Here is a 27466-nt window from a genome sequence, read left to right on the forward strand (position 1 = left end):
CCCTAGTGTGTGTGTGTGTGTGTGTGTGTGGATTTAACACATTCATCCTTTGATTGTGAGGGTTTCCTCTCAAATTTGTTGAAAAATGATCATCTGCAAAAATGATCATGGAGGATCCAAAAGTGCAAGGCCTATTTTGAATCTCAGTCCATCCATGGTTTTCCCTTATAAGTTACGCAAATTGGCCTGTCTGTGCTTTATGGTCAATCCTATAGATGCCTCCAACTTCTGTGGGGGGCTGACTGAGCCAGTCGATTTCAATTGCAAGTGATACACACCGTCTGAGACAATATGCGCACTTGACCGTACTTGTGTTCTGGTGTCCCTGTTGTGCATCATCTTCCATTGCCAAAGACCAGTTCCAATACTTAGAACAGAAGTACAGTGGATGGTAAACATCCCTGGATGTCGTTCTTGCCCAGCCCCAGATGTCAAGGATACATCTGTCGCATCCTTGCCAAACAAGACCAATCCCATGATTCATTGCACCCCAAGTTCATTCTTGGGAGGCAAGTTAGCAAGACCGGTCTTAGTTGCCAAGACCACAAGTACAATCTTTGTGTCTTTGGTACAGAGAAATACCAAAAGTGGAAATGGCTCCCTGCATCAGAGTCACTACAAGACTTCATGCCATCTGAAGTGCCGACACAGAGCAGTTATGTGATATGGGGAATCTCTAGAAGTACTAGCGCCCTCTGCAGTGCTGCCACTGAACAACTACTACTGTAGATGTACGGCTCTCCTAGAAGTTCTAGCGCCCTCTGCTGTGCTGGCACAAAACGGGTACTTGGTGTAGGGCACCCGTAGAACTACTCGCACCCTCTGTTGTGTAGTAATGTGGGGTGCCGACCTCTGAAGTGACGCCGACTTAAGTTGCCAGTCAAGTTCACTTTGTCTCACATGGGGAGGCACTGTGCTGTCATGATGTGAGGGCAGGGGAACGGTGTCAAGAATGTGTCAAGAACAAAACACTGTAAGTCAGCTGGCTATAGAAACATTTTAGATTGAGCAAATCTTATTAATAGAGCCATCAAATCATTAACTGGTGGCGATGCTATCTGGCCCTGCCATTATGTGTGAGTGCGTGACCTGCAACTAAATGGTATCCCATCCTGGGGTCTCCTGCCTTGTGACATATGCTTCCTTTGACACGTTCACCACATCCTGCCTTTGGGCTGAGCGCTTATGGGATATAGATGGTAACAATAACTGGAAACGTGGTATTTGAGAGACTAATGACGTCACCTGATGACACTTGGAATAAATAGCCATGTAAATTGATACCGTGCCCCATTTCAAAGCAAGTTATGGGTATTTGCTGAGAACTTGTGATTTTCAGTCAATCATAAATATCCATAACGTTTAGCAGATTTAAGAAACACTGTACCAGTTTGGGGGATAAATGGTTAAATCTTAAAATAAATATAATCTTAAAAATAACATGTAAATAAGTACAGCAGAACAGTTGCGGAGTAAATTTCTTGGTTTACGAAGAACAATACCGTTAGTAAGAACCATGCGGAAATTGTTGGCTTTCTTCTGTACATGTGGTATAGATCTGTTTTTTTACATTCATGTGTGCTGGGACTTCCGTGCGGCTGAATGAGATTCTTATGTGAGACATAACGAGTCAGCTGTACCTCACGGAAGCTCCGAGTCCTGAAAGTGCCTCGTCAAGACAAATAATATGATGTTTTGTTTACTTAAAAGAGATCCTGTGCTTAAAGGAGGCTTTTATCTCTTCTGTGGAAATGAGAACCGTGAGGAAACTAGAGTCGTTCGCAGATCTTTGCCATCTTACTTAATCAAAACAGGCAAAAAAATATGTAACTCCAAAGACATACACTCTGGTGAGTTTGCAGCTCTAACATACTTATACCGTGTGATGCGTATGCCGTGTGCTAGACTGGGACTGCATTCACGGCGCACCCCTGCCTCATTCCCTGTGCTGCCTGGGACAGGTTCCAACATCTCCGGTGACCCTGATTAACATAAACAGCTGGAAGATGGATGGATGAACGTGTGTGTGCGCGCGCGCTTGCACGTGTGCAGGTACGGGCATAAGCTCAGCCCTGTGCGGTCTGTTCTGTTTCTCTCCACTAGGGGGTGGTCTTTTCAAATGAGAACAGGCATTATTCACAAGTCCTTACGTATGAGGCAAACCCTAAAAAAGGTGGCTTTGTTACAACTGTTCATGGAGATGTGTCTTGACATTCCTATGCCCTGCCAATCACACATTTACTACCGAGGTCACATCAGTACACCATGTGCTTTCAGGGGAATGATTTTTCTGTTCATTGTCTGTTGATGAATAACATGCTGAAAATTTTCAGTACTATCGTCTGCTAATAAACAAAAACAGTCATTCACTACATGTCTAGCGTCTTGGTTCAGAGGTTCCTACAAACACAAAGCTTGGTTTAATATGAGCCTGTCCAGTACCCTGAAATTGTTCCCTGTGATTAATGTCACATTAACAGTAGCCATCATCAGTCAAAGCTCTTGGAAAGGGAAGCAGTTGTAGTAGCAGTAGTAGTGGTAGCAGTAGTAGTAGTAATAGTAGTAGTAGTAATAGTACTTTATTGATCCCAAAGGAAATTCCAAAAGTTAAAGTAGCATACACAAAAAGTGACATCACTGTACATATAGAAAAGCCACCAGACACAATACTGTACAAATGACACAATACTACTACTACTACTACTACTACTAATAATAATAATAATAATAATAATAATAATAATAATAATAACAGGCAAAGCCCTTACTCCCTGCCTCCCAGGAAGTATGGGTGAGCTGATCCCCCTGTACACAATCTCTAGGGGGGTGGGGGACATCGGCCACCCGGCAGAACATTCATCTTACTGTAAAACCTATACATCTATATTGTGTTCTAAGAGCTGTTCTCAAACTGTAATTCATACTGTACCATCAGAGCCATTTATCTCAGAGCTCCTCTTACACAGTGGCTGTGTCCTTTACACACAACCAGCTACCCGGATCTTAGGCCTCTTTGGTTCCCGTATCAGTCCAAGCAGTAATTGCAGGGGAATAATATATATGGTAGTGGCCAAAATGGTGGAAACGCTTCCAATTTTTAGAGACTGCAGAACTTTATTCCAGTTACTCCAGTTATTTAATCATCCAGTGTATGATATTTGTAAACACTCTTTGATTGTTTATAAACATTATTGCCAATATTCATGTAGTAATTTTTATAGTGTGATGCCAAAACTGCTAGGTGTTTCCACACTTTCCGCCATTAGTATATAAAAGGCAAAACACAAGTCAAAATACCCACTAAAGAAACAGGGATTTCGCAAGACTTTCAGCATAAACATACTGTACTTGTAGAGGAGTTAAGCGATTAAGTCCTGCACCGTGCCCTGGGCGAGCATCAGTGCCAGTGCCTCCCGTCTGAGGTGAAATGAAATTGCCTGGGGATGTCAGCATCACCTCAAACGTTGGCGTCGTAAGCAGCCGTGTTTGTCGCCGTTAGGATCAACTAGCCCTGATTATGTCCTAATATGTTGTTCATTTGTACTTATGGATTATCATCTGTTGATCCCTTAATTCAAGAGAGGTGTCCCGGCATTTAAAAACCATGCATATTTTAATACATGCAGGTGATCAATTAATTGTGAAACATGTAGGTGATCAATTAATCGAATAACCTATGAAAAAGAAAGCCTGGATCTGCCATTTTAATAAAGGAAATAACATGAGTATTTCATAAAACATACACAAAGATAATGAAGATGAAGATAATAATTAAGCAAATATAAATGCACCAATTAATTATTGAAAAAGCAGGATGCAGAAAATGGATAAATCTGTCTCAACATGCAAGGAAGTAAAATAATTCTGCAGGATTATATATCTACAGGCCTGACTTTTCATTATCACCACTGCTGTCTTTGTGTCAGTGTCCTTTCATTATGTTTTCACAGCCGTTTTCTTCTGATTGTTTGTATTTGCATCCTAGCAACTGAATGCCAGGAGGGGACATCAGCAGTTAAAATTGCATCTGTAGGTCAGTATATAGAACATTGTTCACATACCTCTGGTATTTTTGATAACAAAACCTGGAGTGTTACTGAAGGATGACATCTACACGCGGGAAACATTGCCCTAAGACAGTGTTTCTCAACCCGGTCCTCAGGGACCCACAGACAGTCCATGTTTTTGCTCCCTCCCAGCTCCCAGTAGGGATCAAAAATGTGTCTGTCTGGCAGGGAGCTGGGAGGGAGCAAAAACATGGACCGTCTGGCAGGGAGCTGGGAGGGAGCAAAAACGTGGACCGTCTGACAGGGAGCTGGGAGGGAGCAAAAACGTGGACTGTCTGGCAGGGAGCTGGGAGGGAGCAAAAACATGGACCGTCTGGCAGGGAGCTGGGAGGGAGCAAAAACGTGGACCGTCTGACAGGGAGCTGGGAGGGAGCAAAAACATGGACTGTCTGACAGGGAGCTGGGAGGGAGCAAAAACATGGACCGTCTGGCAGGGAGCTGGGAGGGAGCAAAAACATGAACTGTCTGACAGGGAGCTGGGAGGGAGCAAAAACATGGACCGTCTGGCAGGGAGCTGGGAGGGAGCAAAAACATGGACTGTCTGACAGGGAGCTGGGAGGGAGCAAAAACGTGGACCGTCTGGGGGGCCTGAAGGTCCAGGTTCAGAAACACTGCCCTAAGTTAGTCTCAACTGCAGTGTTTTTGGAAGAATTCTGTCTGTTTTCTGCAGCAGTTCCTAATGTCCCCCGAGCAAATGAGCCTATTGTGATCAGTATATGACTACAGAGCTATTTGGGGCTATGGCTATGATCTCACGCTAACCCGGCTCGTGTTTCACCGGGTGATACTCAGTGTGACTGAAACGTGTTCAGTTAGCTCAGATGTCTTGCCATTATTGAAGACAAGGACCAGTGATACATTTTACAACATGGTGGAAACAGCGGGCAGCTTGATTCATGAACGGCTTAGATGCAGTCATGTAGTTATGAATGTACAAGGTATAATACATGTCTGTGTGCATGGGAAAAAGGGTGGAAAAAGGACCTCACATGTATGTAGGACTGCACTACTGCTGAAGCCAAATCATCATCATCATCATCATCATCATCATCATTGTCGTCGTCATTAAGCATCATTATCATCATCATTTTATTATTACCTGGCGAATAAAGTGAATTCTGATTCTGACTCTGATTAATATTAATGTGGAAATGGACAAGTTCATGGATAAGTTCATGGATAAGTTTGTGTCCATGTAGCACAAATGGAAATACATTTGCACTGATTCCGGTATGTTGCCTGTTTAATGTTAAGGCTATTAGCTAGCTAACTTTATTGCAGACAGCATCAACCTGCAGGCTCCAGTGCTCGATGATAACTAATGTTAGCCTATCAACTGAAAAAATAAAGAGCCACTCGCCCTGTTTACCACAATCAGTCTGGTGTTTTGGGGATGGTTTGCTGATGCCCATGGCTATGTATGCACGCTGAAGGACCTGTCATTTACTTGCTCATAACCCCTGGCTGTGTTGTTGGGGAGTGAAGCGGGGGAGGGGGGTGGGTGTATGTATATATTTTACTCAAACTTTTAAAACGATCATAAAAAGGTGAGTAAACGCTGTTTTGTGATTAATAAGGTGCATTAATGGTATTTACATGTGTTTACCCTCTACTCCTGCTAGGATGAAAAGAGAAAATAATAATTTTATTGTGATGGCTTAGTGTCTGAATGGGCCTCCAGCGGATTTACTATTTCGCTGCATTAGATTATATTAAATTAGATCATTACTTGGCCCGTATCTTGGTGCACAATAGTCTCCTTTGACAGTAATAAAGCCAGTCAATATAACCCCATGTAACAAATTTATGTTTTACAGCATGCATTGTATTTGTCTTCTGAATTCTTGTTAATCAGTGTTAATGGCAGTGTTTCATTTAGTAAATAATTCCATGAAATCCGATTCCCAAATGAAAACATGATGGGGAGGGCAATCAAAATATCGCAAAGATCTCTGAACTTAATGTTGCTTTTCTATGTCAATAACCTTGGCTGGTTAAGTCTGATTTAAACAAATTTTGACTAAATTTTGATAAAGCAGACATTAAACTCTGCCAGTTAAAGAATAAGTTTCAGATGACTTGCTTTCTCCAAGTAATTTACAATGACTGGGCAATTGAACGTCGGCCATTTTCCCTGCGCACGCTTGCCATTTTTGGTCAGCTGTTTGGAGTGAGATTTTCAATTCGAGACAAACCTGCACACATATTTACATGTATGTAAGAGTTTTATTACCTTGTAAATAGTCTATAGGGTTTGCAAACTGGCCCACTGCTGTTGATGTAGCTAAAGTTAGGTTTATAATGGAGTAACATAGACTTGCTGTAAGATTTCTTGCGTGAGCGTGAGAGTCTGAAAGCATGACTGTCACGCTAGAAGAGTGAGAATTGGCAACCCTGCCTATGGATTTGGTAACCATGGAAACTAGTACATACTCAGATGAAATGGTGCATCCATTAATCCATCCATCATCCAACCACTTATCTAGTACAGGGTCATGGGTGGAGGGCCGGAATCATATCCCAGGCAGCACAGAACCTCAGAACCCAGGGCACATTCAGCCCAGTCCAGGACATATACATACAAGTTCTCAAAGCACAATATTGCCACCATGTAACCAATATTGGTTAATGGAAGGCATATTATTCCATAAGTGGTTCACTGATTACAGTTGAGATGGCAGTAACGGGGCGTGAAGATCCTTGGTAGGTGAGATTACCATGTGCTGACTGGTTTGCCCCAGAGGTAACCACTGAAACAATCCACAGGATATGGGTCAGACCACTTGCTGTATGTTTCAGAGACTCGTTTATCCTGGCACGGTTTTTCAATGAGCAGGACGCACACAATACTTAGTAAATTGACCAAAAAGAGCTGTTTCCACAATAGGGCACCTATTTTAAGCAATAATTTCTTTCCTGACCTGAATGTTTCGGAAATGGTTCAACAATTCTCCCATCTCACCTGTTGTAATGTTTGGCATTAATACTGGCGATGGCTTCACAGTCACAAATCTCACTAGCGCCCCCCTCATGCAGAAATACACTGTAAATTATCTCTCTGTGAAGAGCCAGGAGTTGGTTTAGGGTTGGAAAATGCACGATGATGCTGTCTTTCGATTAGCATCGGGGTCAGTGATGCAGACAATAGCCACCACCAGCTCATTGGTGGGTCGCCTGCAACAGGTGGGATTTCCCCCCCCCTCCCCCTCCCATTCATCACCTGTAAGCTTCAGCAAACCACAGTCTACGTGGATTTGCCGAAAAAACGCACGGCGTGCCGGAGGCGGCCCTGTCCCTTTCTGGGTCACGCGACGCAGCACGTGCGATTCCAGCACAGCGAAGCAGGCCAGACGGAAAGCGTGCTGGAGTGGGCGGGTGTCCCTGCATGGCCGCCCACTGGCTGCGTCCATGTGCTTCGTCACCCGCTCACTGTGATGCCCAGTCAGAATGCCATCTGCCAGGGAGGACTGGCTCGCAAATAGTGGGCACACCACTCAACTGTGGCCATCACACATGGAAAGAGAGGTATATAGGCCCAGAATGACCTAAATGCCCATTTGTGAATTTAAATTAATGATTCATTCAATTAGTGAAAAAATAGCATTTAAGGACTTAATAGACTGAAGAGAGCTGAACTCTACATAATAGCTACCCGTGTCTATATCAGAAGCGGCTGGTCCATAGGTTCGGAGAAGGTAGTACTGCAAATATTTTTTAAATTATGAAACATCTTTGAAATAACTCATTACTAAACATTTGGTCATTGAAATATACATTTTTGGGCAAAAAAAATCCTTATCGCAAAAATTGTAAAATGTAATATTTGACCTCCTCTTCTTTTAGCTACCAGCCACCACTGGCCGGTATATAAGGAAAACGTTAGCAGGCCAAGTTAGAGGCAAGAATTACATCCCAGAGAGTCCATAAGGAACAGAAATGGGAAAGGAGGAAGTGTCTCAGATGATGTCATACAAGGATTCTGGCTGGAACATCCACTGGCAAAACACCGATGCACATTTATTATTCAGAAAAATAAAAACAGATTTTCCACAGGGTTACACATCTGTTTTATTTTATTTATAATAGAAAAACAAAACAATTATACTGTAGAAGATCTAAAATCTTTTCCGGTTAACATAAAATTAGTCATCTAGCAGCATTAAAAGGTAAATGACTTTTAATGGTCCAGTATTATTGTACAGGTTTTACAGAAAGAACCATGACCGTTATTTCAGAATCGCGCTGTTCTGTCCCGGTATGAAGTTACAGTCTCAGTGTGTTGTTCCACATATAATATAGAAATGCATACAAATAACAAAAAAATGGCATTTATTAAATTACAGAAACATATATTTGTAGCTTGATCTCAGCGTCTTTGCTGGACAACAGAATTTTACAACTCTGTTCTATAAAAGAAGAAAAGCCATAATAATACCACTACACTCGTAAGCAGATTTCCTTTTTTTTGTAGAATTCAGCTCTTGGCTGCCAAATGTGGCTGTTACATTGTATAATTAGGGATACATTTTATTGAAAAATATATACTTAGACACTTAGGAAAACATTTCAAATTAAGTTTCCCCGGTAATTCATCCGCAAGCCTTTCCGTCACGGCAAATGCTGTTATGTAGAAAGAAAAAAAAAAACTAACAATTTACAATACACTACATAAAAGATTTCCATGGAATTCTACTAGCATGTGCCATGTTACATCATTTGTTTTTTTTCCAGTTGCAGTTCAAAATTTCAACAAATTCTGAAAAGTGATGAAAAAAGTCTAAATCTGCATTTATAAGAATTGCAATAAAACAATAAGACAGAATTAACTTGACTTCAATAATTATCTGCTTGTCAGAAAGAGACCCTATAATAGTAATAAATCCAATAAACATGATTTTTTTTTAAGCACTGGAAAATGCTGACTCGTAAAATCCCACGAGTAGGAATATGCTAAGCGTGTAGCGTGTAGCCTTCCCGGTCTGTGTGTGCCTCTCCCTCCGCAATGCGAGTGCACTCCCCGCTCCACTCCGCAGTCACAATCTCCATCAATTAGGCAGCTACATGCATGCATAGTCCATAATTAAGACAATAAAAATACACAAGAATGCGGAAAGCAAGACTGATACAAAAAATAAATGTCATTTTTTTTATACTCAATAATTTGACATTTTTGGTAACTTTTGGCACTTTTCACAATTATTTCACAATTATATATTAGTATTGCCCATTAACAAAAAACATAAGTCTGCCCCCTTTATTGGTTTTTTTAAACCCACGTTTCATCCTTTTTCAGTTGTATCAATCATTTTCTTCTTAAACAGCTCAACATCAGAAGTTCCTTCTAAGGGAAGGAAATTTAATGACTTTTGCCATCATGCATGAGACAATCTGGACGGTTTTGGCACAAACATGAGGCAGTGTCCTCCATGGTCCAATAGCAAGTAAAAGGACAGAATGCAAAGATACAGGGGTAGGTTTAAGTGCCAAGTTCCACTGAAGCATTCAGCTATTCTCCAGAACTGAACCTCAGTTCTTGGCATGGACAATACCAAAATGCATTTGAAAATCTTTTTTCCCCCCCCCCCCCCATATTTTTGTTATATAATTTGTTACTGTAGTGCAAAAAATGTGTATCCCTCGATATACTGTACATTTGTTCATATCTAAATTACTTCAAGAGAAAAGTATCAAAATTTTTTAAGCGCATCTAAAGTGCAGCATTAGCGGGTTAAACTCTAAATGTTTAAAATGACACTACAGTAAAATCTCTCTCCGGAGAGCCCACCGCCAAATGGCTAACTGGTCTCTCTCATTATCTATGAAAGAAAATGAATGAAACTGGATAAGGAGCACAATGCTGAAGACCTCAGATACACATCACCACACCACACCGCATGTTTAAACGGCGATCTCTATTTAACATTGCAATATATTGCAAAACCACATTAATTGCTGTCATGCAAAGAAGCATTCAAACAAGGTGCCTAGAACCAAGTTTTTCCACCTGTAAACAAAAGATTTTTAAAAAACGGTGTTTTTCTTGATGATAGAGTAGCAGAACCGTACCACTAGAGTGGACCTGAACAACAGTTTGAGTGACAGTGACACAAAGCGCCATCTCTTCACAGAAGTACGAATGACCCAACATTACCCATCTTTGTTCACACAGCTACATACTAAACAAGCACTGAAGTTTTATTAGTGGACTTTAAAGCAACACACCGCTGCTTTCAGTTTAATTGTTTACCTGTTTTGTTTGTAGTGACCCATAATGTAATAAAATGATAGCCAAAATGTTGTAATTCATACTTAACTTCTGATGTAATAAAATTCTTCACTTAATAATGTAATGAGATTTTTTCCAGATATTAAAGTGTTACACTCTGAGCCTCTAACACATTTATTACATTATCACATTATGAATTGCTACAAAATTTCAGTTGAGGTACCTTGTTCTAGGGTACAAAGCACAGGGACACCCCTCTCACTATAACTAACTTGCAAACTTCTGGTCACATCATCAACTTCTTGACTCACAATCTACTGCCCTGTGCTGATTTTGACAATCATGTGACTAACCGGCATTCACAATATCACTGAGGTATGTGTTCATCCCTCGATCAAACATTCGCAGGACCATTACATCATCTACTTACTAACCCTAACAGTCCTTCGTAACTAAGTGTCCCTGAACAATCTCACCTTGAAATAAGCAGAAGTGTCACGTGACCAGAAATTACACCAAAAAAAAAAAAAAAAAAAAGAGAAAAGCAAAACTGTCAACATAAGGCTAGATTCTCAATATACACCAGTCTCTGACTGCGGTTTTTCAACAGGTAATGTCCTCTGAAGACGACACAGAAAGGGATCGGAAAAGCAGGTAACGGAATGCCTAATGGCCAGCTGAATCCTGAGTGATATCCAGCCCTGTTGCTGGAACTGAGCCGTAGAGCCAGACGCTGCTGTCGAGTTTCCCCCCTTATATAAATACAACCAGGGAGGAAAGAAACGCCCAGAAAACAAAGCATTGTGAATAAGATAATGCTCTGAGGAGCAGGATCTCAAAGTACTGGGCCACATCTAAACATTCTTTCTTACACATGAGACGCCCATTCATGTAAAAATTTTTTTTTAATAAAAACAACAACATAAAGGTGTAAGGCAGAGGCACTCCCTGACAGACACTGGAGGTGTTGTACATGTAGGTTGGTGTTGGACCCAAACCAGTCACACCAGCAGCTCTCACACGGTACATTCGGCATTCCAGTAGCTCGTCCCTTAGGTATCATACTGCGTCAAACTCGCTGTCCACTCAGGCCACTCCTTCTGGACAATCTGCAGGCAGACGTGCTTTTGGTGATCAGAATGCCTGATGCCAAGACAATACCTGAAAAACTTGGTTAACGCATCAGTGCGAGATGGGCAGAATGGAAGGTCCTCTCACTAACACCAGCCCCGAGCTGATGTGACAGCTGTAACACAGCGCTCCACGTATTCAGGCCGGCAAGACTGTGCTACAGACGATAACACAATCCACAGCTCTCACAGAATCTCCATGGTGTGAAACTTAAAACCTCCTTAAGCACTTCATGACCCAGAACGATAGACTACGAATCATCCTTTGACTGACACACACATACACACATACACACAAAAAGCCGGATAAGTCAACTGACCTTGCTTCTAAATCACTAAACCAGCAACAATTTCAGCCGTCTGCCGTCCCTAAGCAATCATCTGTAGGACATTAATTAAGTCTCAACCAAGGCTGAGGTTACGTTCGTGCTGGGAGATTGGGTTTAATTAAGAACGCTAACTGTTGATTAAAAAATGAGCTTGGCGGTTTCTGCTTGTCACAACACAACCTCCAAGAAGGTGCATCTCTGGGGTTAAGTGACGCTAAGGGGACGCCAAGTAACCCATCTTAACTCGGTAACTAAATATTGCAAAGTTCTGCATACACCTACATATGCATAATGCCCATATACAGGTGACAACATACAATCAAAGTGTTACATAGTTACATATAACCTCAAAAATGTTCAGTTTTCTAGACTATTACTCTATTGATAATTTGTTCTTACATTTGAGGGGGGGGGGGTCTTCATTCTCATTTTTATCAAGATCCTTTCAAAACCTGAACCATTTAAGAACATACCATGCTTCATTTCACAAGACATAATTTGCAAATTTAAAGTGAAAATACTCAAATATTCTTACAAAATCTGCAATGCCAAAAAATTCTGTATAAATTTACCCATGAATACAACAAAATTGGGCTAAAATACACACACACACACATACTTTTTTTAAAGTGCGAAAAAGCCTTGAAATCAATCCTACAATTCCATACAACCAAATGACACAGACTCAATGAAGCTGGAAGCATTCTTGTGCCAGGATTACGTCATTTTCCTTGTTTTCATTCATACTCTCTTCCTAAGCATGAATCTCAGTTAAAAGCTAAACAAAAATCGCACAGAAGCACACATAGGAAATTAACCACTATAACAGAGACGGCAATTAAAGACTTGCAATAAATCATGTGAAGAAGCAGATCCATAACACAAGTGCGTCAGAAAAGTCAAACTTTACACGGAACACGACTTTTTTAGTTGTTGTTGTATTTCTCTGAGGTCCAGAGACCGACATCGGCCTTCGCCAACGGCCCTCAGCCTTCCAGCCACGCCAGTGTGACCCCTACCCATCTCCATAAACAGCAGCTCGTGACGTTAGACTGTGCACCACGGTGCCCTTGGAGTTCTTTGCGATACAAGGTCCGATGAGGTTTAGTGGGTTATGAGGGAAACAAGGTTGTATGATCGGTGGCTTCCAAGCCAAGGTCTTCCAAAGGAGGATATTTGAAAACATGCTTAGTACGGTGGGTAGAGCCTTGATTCCACACAAAGGGGTCTAGCATGTAATCATGTGCCGGGGGGGGGGGGGTTAGCGGGATTCCTGTGGGGAGGAAAAAGCAAAAGAGGGTTTTGATTAGGTATATACAGTAAGCCTGTTAACTTTGGTTCCTGTTTAGCTGGTGCCTAACTGATCTACAGGATACATGATGTTAACATTGACATCTCATGTACTGCACATTCAATCATAATCGCAAGCACCCCTGATAGTCGGCTAGGTCGAGACTTGGGAGGTATCTAGTTTTTCATATTGCCCAGATATGCCGGGGATATTGTATTTTGACAGTGCTTTCATAAGCAGCCCAGTTTATCGTTTACAGCTATTAACATTTTCTATGACAATGATAAAAAAAAAAAGTCAATATTACACCGAGACAATAACACAAAGATTTCCTATCAGCCACACATTGTATCTACTGTAGTATGAATTAGCATTAATTAGCACCAACTACACCAACCTTTTCAGGCTCACTGAAATCGACGAATGGATGATATCTATAGAGCAAGCCAAAGACCTTCCAAGGAGTCTTAGGGGAGATTGAGGTCAATTTTTGATTTTTTTTCCATTAGAATTTTTATGAAATGTAGAAAAGGGGGGGATCATTTTTTTTCCTTTTAAAGTAAAATTGTTTACTTTGTTTGCTAAACATCAGTGATGCAGGAGGATTACTGTATCCTATCAAACAACTCACCCCATTCAGAGACTACCCCCAGGGTCCCCTACATCATGTGCATAGCAAATAAGAATCCAACAGAAGATCAACAGAATAGATATAAATCTTTAACACTGTCATCAAATCTTTTCTTAAAATCATACACTATCTGTAATGAAAACACACAAGAAATTTGAGCGATGGTCTGCATATTAGAACAGATATCTTACAAATTAATAAGCAAAAAGCACAATACTTCTAGTAACTGTTGGACAAGCCATTTTGTCTAAATTTTAGCTTAACTAAGGTTACACTGTCCATTGTAAGAAACTGTATCTTAAAATAAGGTTAATCTAGATCGGTGCCAACAATGCTTCCCAGACTAACTAAGCAACAAAATGTTTAAGCCACTAGAAACAGGTCGTTGCATGTCAGGTTTAGGAAATTTCGCAACTGGACCCATTCATTCTCTATAGCATGAATTCAGATTCTAATGGCAAGGGTCAAAGGTTAAAAGGTGCAGTCCCAGGGTCCGCTCACCTTTCCATGGAGACCTGGTTCAGATGTGCGTCTCCACGTCGGTGAAGCCAGGCAGCATGTCCCCGTTGGCGCAGTGGCCGGGATTTGACAACATCTTGTCCGAGATCTGGTCCGCATCTGAGCTGTTCCGAGCCTTTTGCAGCCGCAGGTGGATGAGGGGAACGAAGAAGAGCACAAGCCCTCCTACCATGGGTGGGACCCCAGCAAGGTAAAATGCCACATGGTAATTCTTAAAGTAGTCATGGAGGAGTCCTGAGACAGGAAGAACACCAGAAAAAAAATTAGATAATAATCAACAATGCTTGTAACGCATTATGTAATAACACAGCATTATGTAATAACACAGCATTATGTAATAACTCGACAAAATGTAACAATTTTTCATTAGATACATTTAAGGGAAAGGGAAATTCCAGAAAGCTTCATGACATTAAGTAGTTCGCTATCTCATACTCAAGATCATTTGCTGATTAATGAGTGTTTCTCAAATCCCTTGGTAAATAGTTTGTAATCTCATTCATAAATTAATGAGTGATCCGACCCACTCGTTATTTTCTATGTCGTTCTTTATTTGAACTTTTGCGTGCTATTCTGTCACAGACACACGTCACCCAAAATGGATCACAAAAACACACTGATGCTCTTTTTGGACAATGTAATAATAATAATAATGATAATAACGAATAGTTGCTACATATTTACATAATATTTAGTTATTACAAGTCATACTACGCTATGCTTTCACACTAATGTTCACTGCAGGGACGTAACCAACTTCCATAGCTCAGCAAGTAGAGCACTGTGCTAACAATGCGAAGGTCATTGGTTCAAATGCCCAGGAGCACACATAAATCATAACCCTTCCTTCTAGGGCAAGCCGCTTTGGATAAAAAGTGTCTGATCAATAAGTTAAATATAAATAATGTGAAAATCAGAAGATGATGCATTGACCCGAAGTGAGGCACAACTGAGAAACCGGAGTCAGTTGGTCCAGGGAGCGGCTGAGGTCACCACTCTGGTGGTAATGGGATCGGAACAGGTGGCTTTCTAATTATGGGCACTGAGTCCTAACTTACAGAGCCAGGCGCGACCTTTTCTCTAAAAATATATACCGGACCATGATGAAGAAGTTATTAAACACATCAGTGGTCAAGATTTTTCATGGTTTAGGTTTGTCGTAACGAAACATTCTACAAATGTAAAAATCATCAATGAGTACAGTAATGTTTATTTGGGTATTTGACAGTAGTACTTCGACAGTGCAGGACATAAGTAGGTAGAGATTATCATACTGCACACCAGCCTTCGTTTATGTATACGTTTCCATGATGCAACACATTTTAACAGCAATACTACTGCAGAATGAACTTCGGGATACTCCATTTTGGTTATTACCACCAATTAGCAAGAAGCTGTCCTGATCCTGCCATAGAAGTTAACCAAACAAGCAAAATGGACACTTAACTTGTCTATACTTCACTAAAGTAGAACTGGTCAATCTCAAGTCAGTTTAAGACATGTCTTTTTGATCTGCAGAAATATACTGTCGCAATTCGGAAGCTCACCAGAGTCGGAGACCACTGCTATAGAGGAACTTGCAGACTGGCAATGATTACATCCCACTGAGGAACATTAACCCAGTGTACTCAGTTAGAAATGGCTGCTCTTTTAGTTATGAGTGGGCTAACTGGAAAGTCCTATTGTGGGAGGGTGCAGAAAGGGGGGGGCATGAAGCAGGACTCACATGTCCCACTGCCAACATGCCAACAACCGGTTTCTCCTGCGAGGATCTCATTTTTGTACGTGTCCGAGAGAATCGGAGGACACTTTAAATCACCATGGAAAAGGCATTTCTTCTACCCCTTTATCTAGTTGCAGCTCCCCGATTTACACCATAACCGCTCACCCCACCCTCACCCTTATGGTTTGTGCATTTATAGCCTGTAAATTCAGTGTACAGGCTAATGATCTACAGATTCACAAAGCCAAGACAAGCTGTTACAAGCTGTTCCCCTTCTGAAGTTTGAAGTACGTAAGCGTGATGGCATGTGCGCTCGGCCCTCAATCCCCTGGGCATCTTCAGAACGTCAGGGCTGGCTGCTTTTTCAGGGATGACCAATCCAGAAAAAAACGCTGCCTGTCCAGACACGAGTAGAGAGTACATTATGGGGACACGGTGATGTGATTATGTTGAAGATGCTAATCCACCATATTTATTACCATCCATATTTACATGATGATATAAACGTCTTCACTGATGCACATATGGGAGACTCGTCCTATTTCTCCATTACCTGAGCTAGCCAGTGGAAATCTCTCTCAAATCGTTTACATTTACGAGCAATTAAACACTGACGTAGTCACCGTTGCGTCCATACTTCCTATTTTTAATGTTTGCCTGCAAATTACACTTTATTTTAGCGAGCGTGAATTTGGCAGAGACGTACAGATGACTCATAGGACCACCCTGAGGTTTCTAGCACCAGAACGGATACAGATGTCTGCATGTGCAGCTCCCAAGGCTCCGTGGACTGCTAACGGCATCCTGCTTGGCAAAAGGTTTTAGCCTGCAGGAATGCAAGCTTCTACTCAACCGGTGATGACCTGCAGGACCCATCCCTTCCCTCAGGACAATTCGCAGAGCTCTCCTTTCCAGCTGTGGACTATGACAGACTTGTGTACATGCTAGGTGATCTGTACTGTTCCCAAGCATGATTGACCCCCAAGGTCCAGTTTGTTTATCAGAGTGATCACGTCATACCGTGTCTGCTTGATGAGGTGGGCCCGGGCACAGTTAGTCGGACTCCAGCACAGTACGCATCCAGTGTGAGTGCTAACTGTGCCTGGGCACGGAACACAGACATGACGGTTGATGTGACTGACACATGCATGTACACATGTACACCATACATGATCGGCACCTGGAAAGAAATTATCGGGTAGGCTGCAGAGATCACGTCATTTTTTTTCTGCAAAACTAAACTGTGACAGAAAGTGACGCGTACAGATTGGGTGGTGACATACATATAACAGACGTGTCGGTAAGGGACCACTTTGGTCTATGGCAGAGGTGCAGTTTGCAGGAAGTTTGGGCGGATGAGAGTATCCAAGAACTGGATGCAACAAAAAATGCAAAAATTAAAATGTGTTGCATACTTGATAAATCCATAAGAGGACAAAGTATCATTATGCCCAAAATGACTCTAAATATTCCAAAACATATGGATATTAATCAGGAACTCCATTATGCAGTGCAATAGTGCTATTTTTCCTATGTTTCCTATGTTGCTTCAACACAAGAAATGGCACGGTGATGGTGAAAACATGCTTGGGCCAGGAAAGTGCAATGTGAGGACAGACCAGCGGGGGAGGGGGGCAATCGTGCTTGGAACATGGCAACCAGGCCAGGTGTGAGTCCGCCTTATTACAAAAAGGCAACTACAGTCACTTATGGGAATTTTACTTACATAAAAATGTTCTGAGGGCAGAAGGAAAAATGGTTCAGGGAGATAATCAAAAGCGAGTCCAAACATCTGGCTGATTGGTCCCGCCTCCTCTTGTTGCTTTGACCCACCTCCTCTACAGTCTCCTCTCTGAATCATTTTTCCTTCCGCCCTCAGAACATTTTCGTTTAAGTAAAACTCCCAAAAGCAAGAAGCAGCGCTACGCTGGACCCAAGAAGCTCCAGTTGACATTGTGTCACCGACTTACTAGACTGTAATGGATGTTAATGTGAATGAAGATGAAAGGATAGCAATACACTTTCGGAAATTTCCACAAGATGCAAATTATGCTCATAATATCAGTTTGTATTTACAAAGACACGATTATGGCAGAGCTCTGAGATGAGACCAAAACCCATACAGTAAGCACGGCAAGAATATCCTACTGATAAATAAATAACGTAAAAATATCACCTTGGGCTGCTTGTATCGTCAAACAGCGATGGAATTAGACTGAGAGGTTACAGATGTATAAAAGCCAGACGTGCCAATGCAATGTGGCGTGGTGGTACTGACCGGCGATGGGAGGTCCAGCCGTCATGGGCACTGCCATGAGCCCCAGGAGGTAGCCAATGGCCTGGGAGGCCTGCATGGGTCCCACCAGCTCGAAGGCAATCGGAGCCATAATGGTGATGAAGCAGCCGTCAAAGAGGCCCAGGAGGAGACAGACGACCACCAAGCCTTCAAAGACACGGCACTGAGGGATCATCACCGACATGAGACCCAGCACCATGAAGGAGGCTACCTTGGGAGAGACACACCAAGCGGGGGGAGGGGGGGGGGGGGTCATACACTGTCTTCCCAGAATATTTAGATTTCTGTGGCTCCTATCGAAAAGAAACAGCCAGACTCCTAAAATAAGGGAGCAACGCTACCATAGCAACAACAGGGCTGTAACAATTCATCGATTCAATTCGATGTACTAATTGTCAAGGCTGCAATATGATTTTAATCAACTCAATTAACAAACATCGATTCATATCATTAAACTATGCTGCTGAAAAAAAAACAACACACAAAGCCATCTAGAGAATCACCTTAGCAGAGCAGAGACTAATACATTACAGTAAATTATGTAGCTCAGTATATCTATGTTCCTCCGTTTTCAGAGTAAAGTATACGTACAGAAATTGTTTGTTGCTGTTAAAATACTAACAAGACAGAATGTATCTTATGCAGACATTGTGTTTGAGACTTTATTTTGAAGCACTTTCTATAGTTTTTTCGATCACTTTCGTTGAAATGGAAAAATTAAACATTTAAGTCTTTCAGAATTAAAATAAATTTCCACCAATATCAGCTTGTTTCACTGTCTTGAAAATATCAATCATGTATCACTGAATCAAAACAAATCACATTTGAAATGTTACTGCGATACAATATCACCAGATATCAAATCATTACCTTGCAAAACCGAAATTGAATCGTATTGTGGCAAAGCTTACGATTTACACACCTAATCAGCAAGACCTCATCAACCCCTATGTCCCCTTCAAAGTCACTATGTTCATCAAGGCCTGAGGGTCAGAAATCAAAGTCCCATGTAAGCTTGTATGAGCTCCTCCCAGCCACAGGAGTTCAGAATCCCTTTTCACTTTGAAAATCATCTCTTCACTCCATATTTTAGCCTCAATCTTCTGAATGCATTTCCTTTTGTATGAATATACAAGTATCTTTAGCTTTTGATGCAATTATGAGGCTATTACACACCAGAGGTGGACAGTTCAAGTCCAGAAAGTAAACATCCAGACCAAGAGTTTGTTTCAACCAGCCAAATGAGTATAAAGTGTCACAGAATCAACTGGTTGGTTGAAACAAAATCCTGGTCTAGATTTTTCTGGATCTTTCTGGATTTGAACACTGATACACGCTTATATGATCTGAGATCTTGCGGTCTCTTATATGTTATGTACTGCATTGTTCCTCTTCCAGTTCCCTTTCATCTGCTGACCCAAGCCCTCATTGGAATGCAGGAGGGAACCAGAGTACCCAGAGGGAACCGCACAACATGGGGTGAACATGCAACCTGTGCGCAAACACACACACACACACACAAACCCCAGAGGTGTGACACAACAGTGAAACCCACTGAGGCACTGTTCTGTCTTGACTCTCCCATATTAGCAAGACTCTTCAAACATCAGCTTTTCACAAGACTTACACTCAAATTATTGTACCAGGGCTCTTAGTTTGAACACAACATTCTCCCTGACTCATCTATCTCTTTGAAGGAAAGCATTTGCCAAGTACATAAATAAAAGGTACGATTACGTTTAGACTTTAAAACTTGTAAAGCTGATCACAAGTGAATCAAAGATGACTTGTAGATAGCTAGATATATCACTCCAGTTAAATTCATCCAGAGAGTGTTAACCTTTCGGACACAAGCTTTACCAGCAGGCCTATAGGTTCCATAACTAGAAAATGACATCAGTGGGGGTGGCAGAAGGGGGCGGGCAGGACGGAAAGCTGAAGGAAGCTCTGCACCCTGTTTGGAACAAAACGCCTTCCTTTCTGCCGGCCCAAACCCCAATCAACCGGCGGTAAATCTCTCCCCACCCTTGTTATTCCGCGGTTGGTTGTTCCCGTGGGCCATGGGGCCTCCCTCCATCTTACGTAATTTGTTTACGATCTTGGGGCCCGCTCAGAGCCGTGGGGGTAACCTCTGAGCTTCTAGAGAAAGGAGGTGGCAAGCCAAGCGAGCCTGGTTTATTTTTATTTTTTTTAAACCTCCAGCTGAAATGAATCACCATACATCTCATCTTTAGACGTCTAGTCGCCCCCTAAGTCTAGGCAAGCTATTTCTGTCTTCAAGTATACACTCTGGATTTAGCAACAAATAATGATTTTTAATAATAAATAAGAAACGGTAATTGAGAGAGTCATTCTAGACTTTAATCACTAACGTGATTTCATACTAGTCTGACCTCATTTTGTTTCCAGCATCACTAATTCATCCCAGTTTGAGTTCTCCTAGCTGTGTGGAGTGATCTCCTGTCCGCACACAGCACCCAGACCCCTGATTGTCAGCTGACACTCCTACCTGCATGTAGATCTTCTTGAGGCCAGGAATGAGGTCTCCGACTCTCCCGGAGACCAGCCGACCCACCCCGGAAGACGCCCCGATGCAGACCAGCAGGATCCACTCCTTGTCAGTCTCTTTGAACTGCTCCTTTACGAAGTTCATCTACCAGATAAAAGGCAAAACGAGTTCTGTCAGGGCCCTCGGAGATTCAGGCATGGCTACTATTTCCTCAAGTCATCTCACTTGGACCTGCTGTTTATTCCTCTTCCCAGCAGCATTCTGTGTGACCTTTTACCTCTTTTACCTTCAAAGAGCTGCAAGAAAAACAGTGGAAGCGGAAAGCTACAGCTTGAATCCCACCCAAATAACGGCTAAACCAGCCGCTCAGCACTATTTCCTGACCCACGGCTTACAACCGAAGTTAAATATTTTCTCTTCTTTGAGAAGTTCGGCGAGGCAGGTAACATCAATGGCTTGGGGGCCTGATATTTTGAGCATATATTGAGTGTGGCGTTTCCTGTGTGGCTCGATCATATCAGCAAGCCCTCTCCAAGCCGTGCCTCTGACTTAATAACTCGGTCACATGGTTAACAAAAGCCGGGGTTTTGTTTACGTCTGGCCAATAGCCAGAAAAAACAGGACAGCGCAGGGAACATCATGATCGGGCTTCTAGTTTTGCACAAATTTGAAGAGAAGGGCTTGGACATATTAGCAGATGGGCACCTTGATGTCTCTCAGTTTGACGATGGTCAATAAAGACCCTCAGCGTGGTGAAGGAGACCGCGACTAGCGTACATTTCTCTACCCACAAGCGGATCCAACAGCAGGGGCAAGCCTGGCTTCCTCCACGTTTGCACGTTACGTAACATTACATAACATTATTATTTAAAAAATCCCTCCAACTAGCTATTGCCACTGAGCATTTAATCAGAAAGTGACACTGAAATAGCCATTTACCGAATGGACTGATGAAATATTGAACATCAAAAATATTGCTAATTTTGCCATTAGAGAAAATAATAAAATTACATTACACACATTAGTATAAAGTGTGTGCTACAGCTATATGAAATAAACTTGCTTCATATGTAATAAAGTTAATATCTTCAATCACAAGCTTCACATAAAGCATCAAAATTCACAAATACATTCACTGGGTTGGGTTTGCTTTCGATATTTCAGTAGACATAAAGAGCACATTAAATAACAGAATGCTAGATAGACAGACAGACAGCCAGCTAGATAGAGAGACAAAGTCAACTAGATATGCAGACAGAGAACCAGCTAGATTTACAGAAAGGGGTAGATATAGACAGCTAGATAGAGACATCTGGATATGGCCGAATAGCCCCCTCTCGTTTGTAAATTTCTTATGTTCTTATATACAGATCGACATATATATTACTTCAGTTTAGTTTACCCGCAACTTAACACATAACATACCGTAACTATGGCTGCGGGTGCTGCTGTATATCCCATTTTTATCTATTATGCTTGTGAATTAACATGTCTATGCATGTAACGACCGCCCCATGCTCTCTGCCTTTCTTCCCACATGCCCGGATGGTGCCCGGTGTGGGCACCATCTGAGCTGGAGTCCTGGTTAAGTCTTACGGAGGGGTGACACCGTGGATTTGACTTACGAACTGTAACAACCATTCAGCTTGTTAGTATTGGGCTTTATCCAGTTGACCTACTATGTCACAGACGTAGAAAAATAATACAATTAATAATAATGAAGGCGTGGACAGATTAAGTGACATAAGCTTTGATTGCGATCTGGTCAGAAGAACAGATACAACAATATCAGGATAGCATAACAAGAAATAAAGTATTCTGTATAATATACTATGACAGCTTGGTATTGGAAATTTTCAAATATTGCAATGTGATTTTGTTGTAATAAATATTGGAGTATTTATGAAACAAAAAGGGAGTTTAATATAAATTTCTCACTAACCCATCTAGGAGTGATTTAAACAACAAGGATAACAATGATTATGATCGTCTCGGAGAACGCATGCAGCGATCATGCAAAAACAGTGGAGGTAAAGTTTAATCTGATCTCCAGACATATACTAGATAATTCTGAAATTGAATAATCATTAAAATCACTAACTTGCTAAGATTTTTTTTTACCTATGACAGAGTAAAAAATGTTTTAGTGAGACTCCCTGCACTATAATATTCATACCCAATTGAAGGAAAAAGCCTGATCTTAATCTAGTTCACTAGCCATGTAAGAATTGGATGTGCATAACATGTGATGTTGGTATTAATATCGCACATCGTACATCTCTATAATATACTACGGCCATTTTTTGAATTCGGTACAAAATAACCTACCTCGCGTTGTGATGTTATTCTGCGCCTGTAACAGTTTTTACACTAGTTTAAAACCAACACCCTTTAGTACCATATTTTTGGTACCCTCTTGAAGTACCAAAAAGTACTGTACCTGGTGCGGTGGAAAAGCACCCTTTAGATGAGCAATGAATTGGAGTTTACAGCGCTGTACTTTTCGTACATGCTGTACAACCTCTGCTATGCAACCTCTGCTATGCAACCTCTGCTATGCTCCAACCTTCTTCTGTGTACTTCCAGGCCAAAGCCTGCGGGGGAGACTGAAGCATGTGCAGAGCGCATAGGCCAGTTTGAGTCCGATTAAATGTATACATGCAGGAGTAAATCGACTCCCAATCGCATTATGTGGGTGTCTTAGTAAGACTTTGACTTAGTAGTCGATTTAATGAGATGACAGTTGGACTAACACGTTTACATGTATTCACAAGTCCGATTTTAATCGGACTAACACAATAATTTGATTTATTCAGTGTGAATAAATCATGGAATTTAGCTTTAACCTTGATCACAGTTTAGACCTTACTTTTAGCAAGCAAGCCCACTCTTTCTTTCGGTGTTAGCATGCCTGCGGGGGGGTTGGGCAGCCAGTTGACCCCCAAAGTGTTTTCTCTCCATATGTGGGAGTTTTTGGTTCCTGTCCTCCATTGTCATCTGGCTTTCCTTTTCATTTCTTTGTCTTCCTTCTTCCCTGTTTTTGTATAATTCTGTCTTAATGATGTTGTGATGTATCACGACACACCCATGTAAAGCACCTTACGGCGCTATATAAAAATAAACTGAATTGAACTGAATAGACAGATATACAGACAAGCTGAGACATAATTTGTTTGGTTTTCATCAAACCACTCACTGAAGAAATGAAACAAACAGGAGGCTCACCAAGTGAATGTAGGGCACGAAGTATCCCAGTACGGCTGTGGCCACCCCGAATGCCCACACCCTGTAGGTGGTGATGTGAAACACTCTCAGGTTGAAGTACTTCCTCATCTGGGAGAGGCCCCCTCTCCAGCGGCCGCCGCCATCCTGGGGTGAGGCACCATGGTCGCTGCTGGGCAGCAGTGGGCGGAAAGTGAGCGCCAGCAGGGCCTGGATGAACATGAAGATGCTGAGCACCTGGAACGTCCGCTGGAGCCCCAGTGGTTCCACCACCTTCTTGAGCAGGACGGGCAGGCCCATGGAGAACAAGCTGCTCCCCGCAGTCACCACGCCATTGGCCAGGCCCAGGCGGCGTCGGAAGTAGTGGCCCAGGATAACCAGAGAGGGCTGGAACGCGAAAGAGGAACCGCAACCGAAGAGGATCCCGTAGGTGAAGTAGCGGAGGCCCAGAGATCTGTCGCGAGAAGGGAAGGTGGTTAGAAAGGCTCCCTAAGTCCATCCACCCATCTGTCCTGTAACCACTTATCCAGCAGAGACATGGGGAGGGGGGGATCTGGATCCTATCCCAGGCAGCATAGTGGGGGACTGAAATCTGGTGGGCCATGTGCTCCAAAACCAGGCAGCATTCATGTTATTTATACCGACAGATTTCAAATAAAAGACAACAGTGAACATGGGTGCTTCCTCATCTGCAACTACGCATCTGAATCTCATAAATGTAACTGTGGCTAAATGTTATAAAGTGCTAAAAATACCCATATTAAATCGCCAGATTCAGCCAATTCTTTGTGGCATCCTCATAGCCTGCCAAGGGGCTGCTTTAATCTCCTTATAAATCACACTCAAACCAACATACAAACTTATATTCACAAGTCTGTTAAAAGGCTTTCACGTGTGCATGCGTGTAATTCACGTGTACCCTGCCCATGTCTGATCACCACCACTTTCACCAGGCTAGCATTGATAAATGATATGGGGGAAAACAAGGAAATTACATTAATCTAATCTATTAACCCATCTTAAAAGGTGTTGCTTATACTCAACTGAATCTGGAACAGGCCAGAATGCTGTAGGAACATGACAGCTTTCCTCACCAAAATTTGCCCTACACGCCATTATCAGCAGCCTCACGGGGGGGGGGGGTGACTTGGTTCTGTCGCCATGATCACCTGCTGAGGGCCAGTTACTGTGCAGCAAAGCAGGCTTACTATTATTATTAAGGTAGAATTCTACTGCTTGCACTACATTCACCTGAAATTTGCTGCTAGGAACAGGGCAGGACAAAAACAAATGCCAACTTCCTTCACGTCTCTATAGGAGACTGGGCGACTTTCCTGTTTTCTCAGCAGCTAAATCGTTCAAGAGCAATGAGTATAAATTTGGATCAGGCTTGAAATTTCTCTGGCTGATTGTGAGCTACCAAATCAAAGGCCTTCTTGCCAGTCCTGCCCCACAATGACCAAGGCCTAATTGCATTTAAAACCTAAAGTAAGCCTAACCTTATTTATACTACAGCTCTACCCGCCAAGGTCATTCTCGCGGCCAATCGGATACTGAGCAAGGCTTCGTTTGTCCGAACGTAGCCAGAAATCAACTTGTGGGGGAAAATAATTAAATAAATAAAAAATCAACCCATGGGCAATGTACGGGCATTGCTGGATTTCGCCTACAACCTGATGGACGACTTACCAGACGAAAAAAGAAATAATGAATAGCCCAACATGATGATGTACTCAACACTGTAAACAACAGCAGAAACTAAAAAACCAGGATTCCTAGGGGCTATTGCAGGCAGAAGCAGGGGAGGGCCATGTGGGGGGGGGGGGGGGCGGATTTAATGAAGGGCCATGTGGGTGAAGTGGCTTTCCGTGTGCTGCCGTTACAATTAGCGATTAAAATGTTAGAGGTGAGTGCGGCTTGATTTAGCTACGTTTTGAGAGCTCAGTGCAGAAAGGACCTTGGAGGGTGGCGGGGCGTTAGGGGGCTGAGCCGACGGAAAAGGCTAATTACGTGGCGAAGGAACTGGCCAGGAGTCCAAGGGAAGCCACTAGCGCGCCGCTCACCGCCGTTTTCCGGCAGCCGAAATGGTCGGTGAACATGCTGACCACGGGGGAGCAGAAGAAAATCATGCCCATGGCTAGGGCCCCGACCCAGGCTGGACACGGGGGGGGGGGAGAAGGGGGGAGAAGGGGGAGAGAAACACACACAGAGTTACGGTATGATCATCATATTCGGATGTTCGCACAAAATAACATTAACAATAAATAAAATATTAAAGATAACGATCGGATGCTGGACTGGCTCCCCGTGCTGCCTGTGATATTCCATTCAATTCTATTTATATAGCGCTTTTAACAACAGTCATTGTCACAAAGCACTTTACATATAACCGGCCAGGACCCCCAGCCTGGACAGCTTCAGCTTCACAGTGACGTTCTACTAGATTACTGGCATGGAAGCTTGATACAGGGATTCAGCAAAGTATTACAAGGCATCAAAAAAAATTATATTCACATCAAACTCAAGCTATATTAATCAGCTCTAAATATACAGAGTTCAGACCCTAATTCTGCAGTAAAAACAATAAAACCTTACAAACTAATAACTCGTACAAATACAAGACCAACACAATAAACAGATAAAATGACTTAAGACAGTATAAATTAAAAATCACATTGGATCCCACAACAAACTGCGATCTCTTCCTCATATTATTTTGTGTAAACCATAAAATGTATCCCATGTAGTTCTGGCTTGACATAACTGCAAATTTGAAATAAGCCATTACTGAACTGGAGGTCACCCTAAATTACTGAAGGAGCATATTTTGGGTTTTACACCAGTGTTTCCCAACCCAGTCTTCAGGGACACACAATCAGTCCATGTTTATGATCCCTCCCAGCTCCAGGTAAAAATGTAAAATGCTTGCGGATCCCCAAGGACCAGATTGGAAAACACTGGTTTAGACCATTTAAATATGTTCTTTAGGAGTTAATGGCTCAAAACCAGGATCCAAAGCTGGAAGGGGCCCCCATGTGTCCACAGTACTGCCCTCGCTGACCAAACCCTCTTGCTGTCCATGGGGACGAAAGGAAAATGCCATTTCAGGCACCGGGGAATGTGGGCGGGCGGCCGGCCAAGACGCACAAGTGTGGCAGCGCAACATGAGGAAGGGGAAAGAAAAAGAAACCGGCTTCCCAGACCGGCGTGAGCAGTTCCGCATATTCCAGGCAGCCTCCCCCACCCCCCGCTGCTGTCGTCACCCGCTTCCAGACTCGCATTCTTTCACGCCACTCCGTGCCGCTCATCTGCTGCTCGGAAGCCGGGCCCTCAGAAGCCGGGCCCTTGGAGGCTCATGGCCTCCAAACACAACACAGAAAAAGCTTCACATGGTAAAAGGTCAGCGCTAGCTGTCTTTTTTTTAATCGTATATATGCTTTTATTTGTGTATATTTCGTGTACTTTTAAAATTTGTTTGTACTAGGTGTTCCGTATTTGCACTGTGCATTTCTGTACATACCTT

At 42.5% G+C, this 27466-nt stretch overlaps 1 protein-coding gene across 1 annotated transcript in view; it reads right to left on the bottom strand.

Annotated features, from left to right (window-relative positions):
• Positions 1-8122: 8122 nt before the first annotated feature.
• Positions 8123-27466, bottom strand: part of slc16a2 (solute carrier family 16 member 2) — a 32417-nt gene continuing 13073 nt past the window's right edge. Inside the window, exons 2-7 of the mRNA XM_023842874.2 lie at positions 25954-26098; positions 23947-24397; positions 20722-20865; positions 18195-18423; positions 14176-14427; positions 8123-13025 (exon numbers count right to left, since the gene is read on the bottom strand). Coding sequence (XP_023698642.2) covers positions 14195-14427; positions 18195-18423; positions 20722-20865; positions 23947-24397; positions 25954-26098 — 1202 coding nt within the window. The 3' untranslated portion in view covers positions 8123-13025; positions 14176-14194. The remainder of the gene's footprint in view (positions 13026-14175; positions 14428-18194; positions 18424-20721; positions 20866-23946; positions 24398-25953; positions 26099-27466) is intronic.

Source organism: Paramormyrops kingsleyae, chromosome 10 (assembly GCF_048594095.1).
Source record: "Paramormyrops kingsleyae isolate MSU_618 chromosome 10, PKINGS_0.4, whole genome shotgun sequence".
In the NCBI taxonomy this organism is placed as follows: Eukaryota; Metazoa; Chordata; class Actinopteri; order Osteoglossiformes; family Mormyridae; genus Paramormyrops; species Paramormyrops kingsleyae.